General features: G+C 40.6%; 1 protein-coding gene across 1 annotated transcript in view; it reads right to left on the bottom strand.

Annotated features, from left to right (window-relative positions):
- Smurf2 (SMAD specific E3 ubiquitin protein ligase 2) overlaps positions 1-8,201 on the bottom strand; it is a 69,017-nt gene that overhangs the window by 34,153 nt on the left and 26,663 nt on the right. Inside the window, exons 6-7 of the mRNA XM_013036586.1 lie at positions 5,812-5,895; positions 1,551-1,753 (exon numbers count right to left, since the gene is read on the bottom strand). Of these exons, the coding sequence (XP_012892040.1) occupies positions 1,551-1,753; positions 5,812-5,895 (287 nt within the window). The remainder of the gene's footprint in view (positions 1-1,550; positions 1,754-5,811; positions 5,896-8,201) is intronic.

The following is an 8,201-nucleotide window of genomic DNA, read 5'->3' on the forward strand; positions in this document are numbered from 1 at the left end:
ATATATATATATATATATATATATATTCTACAGTGGCTGGGAATGTGGCTTAGTGGTAGAGTGTTTGGCCTAGCATGCATGAAGTCCTGGGTTCAATTCCTCACTACCACATACATAGAAAAAGCTGGAAGTGGTGCCATGGCTCAAGGGTAGAGTGCTAGCCTTGAGCAAAAGCAGCTCAGGGACAATGCACAGGCCCTGCCTGAGTTCAAGCCCCAGGACTAGCAAAAATAAATAAACAAACAAATAAATATTCTAGAGTAAAAATTAAACACAAGTTAGATCAGTCAATTCCTAATTTTAGTCATTAGATGTCACCATTAACAAAGTTGTAAATTGGTTATTAGCTTTAGCAAACAAGTAGTATACAAGTCGTAATATATGAGTGTCCTCAATTTATGATTTACAAAGTTCTGGATTTAACTAAAAGAAGATTCAAATAATCTTCTACATAAAATTCTATAACGTGAGGCTGGGAAGGTAGCTCAGTGGTAGAGCAATTGCATGCACGAGGCCCTGGGTTAGATTCCTCAGCACCATATAAGCAAAAAGAAAAAAGCCGGAAGTGGCCCTGTAGAGTGCTAGCCTTGAGCTGAAGAGCTGAGGGACAGTGCCCAGGCCCAGAGTTCAGGCCCCATGACCGGACCCCCCCCTCAAAAAAAAATTCTACAACGCTAGGAAATTTTATGAATATAATCTTATACAAAGAGAAATGTCATTTACAACAATCAACTCAGATAACCAAAACTACAAAATACCATAATCCCCTAAGAAATGTGCCTTTGAAAGAAAAAAAAAAAAAAGAAATGTGCCTTTGAAGCTGGGAGCTGGTGGCTCACACCTGTAATCCTAGCTACTCAGGAGGCTGAAATCTGAGGACCGAGGTTCACAGCCAGTCCAGGCAGAAAAGTCCATGAGACTCTTAAATTCATTTAACCAGAAGTGGTGCTGTGGCTCAAGTGGTAAAGCGCCCACTCACCTTGAGCTGAAGAACTCAGGGACAAGCCCCACAACCAACCAAAAAAAAAAAAATAGTGCCTTTGAAATGATCTTTCAATGTTTGATCAGAAAATCACACTGGAGGTCTGAGTTAAAATTAGTCTTGCCAACAATACCTTTTACCTTTATATAGTGCTTATTTGCAAAGTAAATTCATTTCATATGCTTCTCACAATATTTTTGTGATTAAGTATTCATGCTATTTCATTAAAAACACACAAATCCTAAGGTTAAATGATAAGCCCAAGGTTAAACAAGTTGGTGGGGCAGTCTTCTAACTACCTCAAAGACTTTTCAAAGTTGGGAGATTTCACATTTACTTTTATCTTCATGTAGAATTCCTAAACCTAGATTGGTAACTTTTTTTTTTTTGGGGGGGGGGTTGGGGAGGGGACAGGTCCTGGGGCAGTCTCCTGAGTAGCTAGGATTACAAACATGAGCCACTGGCACCCAGCTTAAACTTTGTTTTTTTAAGTTTATATAGTTTATAAAGTTTCATAGCAGGCTGAAATTAGTAAGCCACACTCTTTTAACTGAGCTAGCTGTCTTACCATAGCCTTCTGGTAGGTCTGGAGGAGTATGCAAATGTGTCCTGCTCATATAATTTCTATGTCGTTGAGACCTGACCCTCCTCTCAGCCAGTCTGGGATCTGAAGACTGTCCACATGTTGCACCATTTGTTCCACTAATTGGAGTGTTCTCATCAACAAAGCAGCTCAAAGGTCTGCCAGGACTAGAATATTCAGATGCTGGTCTATTAAAGAGTAATAAAAAAAATCAATTTAGATATATAAAAAGAATTCACTAGACATACATTATCATTATAGTAAGAGTAAGAATCACTTATGTCAGAAAATGGAAGAACTAATGCATGATTTCAAGAACTGTAGTAAAATCAAGTCCAACTAGGCACCAAGGAAACCCAAGCAATAAGCAGGTTAATCATATCTTACTTTGTAAGCCAGTTCTGGAGCTTGAACTCAGAGCCTCTCACTCTCTCGATTCTTTTTAAGTAGTATTATATTAATTCTAACTGTATTTTACAGAAGATCCATACATATTTGAAGATGTGAGTACTGGTTTACAAAGCATAACTTGAGCCGGGTGCCAGTGGCTCATGCCTGTAATCCTAGCTACTCAGGAGGCTGAGATCTGAGGATGGTGGTTCAAAGCCAGCCCTGGCAGGAAAGTCCGTGAGACTTTTATCTCCAATAAACCACTAGAAAACCAGAAGTGGCGCTGTGACTCAAGCATTAGAGTGCTCGCTCGCCTTGAGCTGAAGAGCTGAGGGACAATACCCAAGCCCAGAATTCAAGCCCCAGGACCGACAAAATAAATAAATAAATAACTTGACCCTTAGATTCAATTTCCCACCATTCTCCTTCCCATTCCGCTTCTGCCACACTGATAACCTTCCAGTCATTTTCACTTGTATTAATTAGAAATGGCACTTTGTTTCCACCAAAATACTTATTCTTATGTCATTCAAATAATAGTTTACACAAACATTGTCTCTGTAGGATGTTCTTTCAATCTTTCAATCTAAACAGGTCACCCAGTCAAGTCATTTAACAGTACAGATGGTCACCAACTTAAATGACATATTTTAGTGTATAATATTGTCAGTGATCAGTTATGAGTAGGAACTGTACTTCAACTTTTTATATTTTCCCAGGCTAATAGTGATATAGTATGATGGATACTCTCCCAGTCAGACACATAATCATGAGGGTACACAATAGATACTCTACAGTAGTCTACATTGTGAAGGTAAAGGCTAAGCATACTAAACAAATGTTTGACCCACAGCATTTCCGAATTATGATGTGCTTATTGGACAGAGCCTCAATCATAAGTTGAGAATCATCTGTACACTACCTATCCACACTAAACAAATGTTTGACCCACAGCATTTCCAAATTATGATGTTTTTATTGGACAGAGCCTCAATCACAAGTTGAGAATCATCTGTACACTGCCTATCCACAGCATAGTATCTCTCTGATGTTTTTTCTGCTTATTTTTTTGTGGGTTTTGTTTTTTGCTTGCAAATTCTGGAGTTTGACCTCAGGGCTTCACGATTGCTAACAAGTACTCTACCACTTCAGTAGTACACCTAAACCCACCCTTTTTCGGCAGTACTGATGTTTGGATTTAGGGCCTGTGCTTGTTAAGCAGGCTCTCTAGCACTGTGAATCATGCCCCCATCTTTGTTTGCTTTGGCTAGTCTTTAAATAGGTTTTGCTAAGTTTTTGTCCAGGCTGTCCTTGAACATCAGTCTTCCCAACTCCCTCTCCAGGGTAGCTAGGATTACAGGGATCAACCACTGAGTCCAATTTTACACACTTTTCTCCATCTTCCTCCACTGAATTATTTAGTAAAAAAAAAAAGGGGGGGGGATTTAAGCCAGGTGCTGGTGGTTCACGCCTGTAATCCTAGCTACTTAAGAGGCTAAGATCTAAAAATCACCATTCAAAGCTAGCCCAAGCAGTAGAGTCCATGAGACTCTTATCTCCAAAAAAAAAGTACCAAAAAAGCCAAAAGTGGAGCTGTGACTCACATGGGAGAGTACTAGTTGAGGGAAAAAAAAAGCTTGGGACAGAGGCCACACTCTGAGTTCAAGGCCTAAGACCAGCACAAGAAAAAAAAGGGGGGGGGGATTTACCTTGCTTGTTCTTTAATATAAGTATGTCCATTACTCCATGCATGACACACATGTAAGAAAAGCTCAAAGTTTATTGAGTAACACAGTAGCTACTTTGTGTCTTTAAGGAGTTTTCAGGCTACTGTAGATTTTATGGAGAGTTTTCTTTCCAACTTAATTTCACTTTGAGTTAACACACATTTACACCTTTGGGGGGGGGTTGCTGTGATATGATTTTGATTTTTAGAGGCAGGATCTATTTATATAGCCCAGCTAGTCTCAAACTCACCATCCTTCAACCTTAGTCTTCTGAGTATGTGTTATAGACATTTTCACCATGTCTTTTTTTTGTCAGTCGCGGGGCTTGAACTCTGGACATGGGCGCTGTCCCTCAGCTCTTCAGCTCAAAGCAAGTATTCTACCACTTGAGCCACAGTGCTACTTGTGGTTTTCTGGTGGTTAACTGGAGATAAGAGTCTCATGGACTTTCCTACCAGGGCTGGCTCTGAACTGCGATCCTCAGATCTCAACCTCCTAAGTAGCTAGGGTTACGGGCATGAGCCACCAACGCCCGGCTATCAGGTCTGTCTTAAGAGTTCATTTTTAGCCAGGCCTTGGTAGCTCATGCCTATAATCTGAGCTACTCAGGAAGCTGAGATCTAGGATCCTGAGTTAAAGCCAGCCCAGGCAGAAAGTCTGTGACATTCCTATCTCCAATCTCCAATTAAACACCTGAAAGTAGAGATGTGGCTGAAGTGGTAGAACACTAGCCATGAGCAAAAAAGCTCAGGGACAGTACCCAGGGCCTGAATTCAAGCCCTAGAACTGGCACCAAAAAAAATTTTTAAGTTCATTTTAAACATTTATAATAATTTTACATATGTAAGTTTATATTATCAGTTTAATGAATTAGAAGGAAAACACCCAAACACATGTTCTTTTTTAAAAAGACAAAGAAGAATTAAGGCAGTTATCCTATTTATTCTGAATTACTTTAAAAGCACCTTTTCAATTTCCAAAAATTATCTGCATCTGATGTCTTTATACATTAATCTTCAAAGGAAGAAACTACCTTTCATTCTTTAAGGTTTAGTTCACAGAATTACCTACTCCACAGTTTTCTTTTGCAAGTTCCATCATCTCCTTACTGCTTACCCTCAGTTAAGTGCCATCTCTATGGTTCTTATCCTGATCACAGGCATAACTTAGACATGATATAATCATCCCCTATTTTTGACTCCAAGAATGGAAGCCCCCTGTATATATTTGATAACAGCCACCCAAGAATATTCAAATCAAATGTATATAAATAAAAATACAAGCCGGGCACTGGTGGCTCACACCTGTAATCCTAGCTACACAGGAGGTTGAGATCTGAGGATTCCAGTTCAAAGCCATCCCGGGCAGAAAAGTCCGTGAGACTCTTATCTCCAATAAACTACTCGAAAACCAGAGGTGGTACTGTGGTTCAGGCGGTAGAGCGCTCGCCTTGAGCTAAAGAGTGCAAGGATAGCGCCCATGCCGAGTTCAAGCCCCACAACAGACAAAAAAATAGTAATAAATAAATAAAAATACATAGTATATAATGCATAAATAAAATGAATAAGAACATGTCATATAAGTATTTATATACGCTCTATCATATATATTACTGACATACACACACAGCCAGTAATGCGAAGGCTCAACCTATTCACTTAACTGACTTAATATTGGGTGCCACTAAGGACCCTAGAGGTTACTATAGCACGAAGCCTGTCAAAACAATCTTTACTGATAATCACTTTTTTTTTGGTTGGTCATGGGGCTTGAACTCTGAGTCTGGGCACTGTCCCTTAGCTCTTTAGCTCAAAGCTAGAGCTCTATTACTTGAGCCATAGTGCCACTTTCGGTTTTCTAGTGGGAGATAAGAGTTTCACAGACTTTCCTGCCCAGGCTGGCTTTGAACTGTGATCCTCAGATCTTAGCCTCCTGAGAAGCTAGGATTACAGGCGTGAGCCACTGGCACTCGGCAAATCACATTTTAAATACAACAATGGCCCCTGTTCTAGGATCTAATGATTTATATAGGGGCATAAATCAAGGCAGGAAATCCAGTAGTGACAAATAGGAAGGTAATCCAGGAAGATGGCAAGCACAACCTATGGGAAATACCTGTATGTTCTTACCGTGTTGGGCGCTCCCATTGCGTAGTTCTTGTTATATGGTTTAGATACTGAATTCTACCAGAGGCTGTTCGTCTTTCTTCCCAGCTTAAATAAAAAATATTGTGAGATAAGCCATTAATAAGTATTTATAGAAAGATGAGACATGGAATGCTTTTAGTGTGTTTACTAAACGAGGAAAGTATTGCTGTCACAAATCTGGTAGGCCAGATCAAAAGATCAAGTCAGCTTATTTTTGGACTGCAAAATGTTTTATGGAATTCTGAACCTCTAAAATATTTACACTGAGGTACAACAAGCATTATTCATTAGCCAAACTTTAGAGAATTTTTCAATAATCCTGGTAACTCTAAAATTTACATCAATATTCCCCAGAATTTTGGGGGAAATGGCTCTCTTAAAAAGATCTGTAACCCTGGATGCCAGTGGCTCAAAGATACAACCCTACCTATTCTGGAGGATAAGATCTGAGGATCATAGTTCAACATGTCCAGGCCATGAGTTCAGTACCAGTTACTGGCACAAACCAATAAATGAATGTATATATGCATTCCTTCTGTGCATCCATGTGCTTGTATTTGCGTGCGCTCATGTGCTCACAGTTGAGCACGATGGTATACATCTATAGTTGGGATGATTGTAGTTCAAGGCCAGCCCACTGAAAATGTTAGTCATCTCAACAAAAATGCCAGCTACATGGGAGGCTTAGGTAGGTGGAGGGCAACCCAAGGCTGACTGTCAAAACTCAAGACCCTATCCAAAAAAACAAAGAAGTAAAACAAGGCTAGGGATATGATTCAAATGGCAGAGTATCTGGCTAGCAAGCATGAGGCCCTGAGTCCAAACTCAGTACTGTCAAAAATAAAATATATGAAATTACACAAATGAGCCAAGGTCTTAAAAAAATAAGTAGAAGACTAGGATTAGAATCCAGTTGGTCTAAAAATAAAAATCATCATTTAAAAAAATTAAGATTCATTAGAAAAGTGCATTTCTAAAATTTTTTTTTCCAGTTCTAGGGCTTACACTCAGTCCTGGGCACTGTTCCTGGGCTTTTGTATTCAAGGCTATTACTCTACAACTTGAGTCATAGATTCACTTCCCACAGTTTAGTGTTTAATTGGGGTCAAATTTTCCTGTCCAGGTCAGTTTCAAAGCTTGATTCTCAGATCTTAGGCTCCTGAGTAGCTAGAATAACATGAGCCCAGGCACACTGAACAAGTATTGCAGTAGTACTGAGTAGACACTGTGCTGAAACTGAACTATACCACTGTGAGCAAAGGACAGGAGGGGAAACTAGAAGAGAGTGAAAGAAGGAATGACATTGTCCAAAAGGAAATATACTCATTGCCTAATTTATGAAATGGTCACCCTTCTGCACATCACCTTAATAGTAACAATTTTAAATTTTGGGGGGGAAAAAGCAGCCTATCGAAACAATATTTTTTTTTTGGGTCCAGTCGTGGGGCCTGAACTCTGGGCCTGGGCGCTGTCCCTCAGCTCTTCAACTCAAGGCTAGCGCTCTACCACTTGAGCCACAGTGCCACTTACAGCTTTTTTCTTTTTGCTTATGTGGTGCTGAGGAATCGAATCCAGGGCCTCAGGCATGCAAGGCAAGTGCTCTACCACTGAGCCACCTTCCCAGCCCCGAAACAATATTTTTTTTTTTTTGGCAGTCTTGGCACTCAGGGCGTAAGTGTTGTCCTCCTTTTGCTCAAGGATAGTGCTCTACTACTTGAACCACAGGTCCATTTCTAGCTTTTTTGGTAGTTTATTGGAGATAAAAGTCTCATTGTCTTTCCTACCCAGGTTGGCTTCAAACCATGATCCTCAGATCTGACCCTCCTATGTAGGCTGTAACAGGCATGAGGCAAGCCAGGCACCAGTGACTCGAACCTGTAATCCTAGCTTATCAGAAGGCCAACATATGAGGATTACAGTTCAAAGCAAGTTCAGGCAGATTCTTATTTCATCAACAACTCAAAAACTAGAAGTGAAGCTATGGTACAAAGTGGTAGAGCAGTAGTTGAGCAAAAGAGCTCAGGAACAGCACCCAGGCCGAGTTTAAGCCCTACAACCGACATTCCCCTCTCCCCCCAAAAAGGCATGAGTCAAAGGCAACCAAGTGAAATTAATATTTTGGGGGGGAATGATGGCCCCAGGGCTTGCCCAAGGCCTGGACATTGTCCCTGAGCTTTTGTGTTCAAGGTTAGTGGTCTACCACTTTGAGCCACAGTATAATTTCCAGCTTTTTTTTTTTGGTCGGTCGTGGGGCTTGAACTCTGGGCCTGGGTGCTGTCCCTCAGCTCTTCAGCTCAAAGCGAGCGCTCTACCACTTGAGCTACAGTGCCACTTCCGGTTTTCTGGTGGTTTACTGGAGATAGGAGTCTCAC

The sequence above is a fragment of the Dipodomys ordii genome, unplaced genomic scaffold (assembly GCF_000151885.1).
Source record: "Dipodomys ordii isolate 6190 unplaced genomic scaffold, Dord_2.0 Scaffold7, whole genome shotgun sequence".
In the NCBI taxonomy this organism is placed as follows: Eukaryota; Metazoa; Chordata; class Mammalia; order Rodentia; family Heteromyidae; genus Dipodomys; species Dipodomys ordii.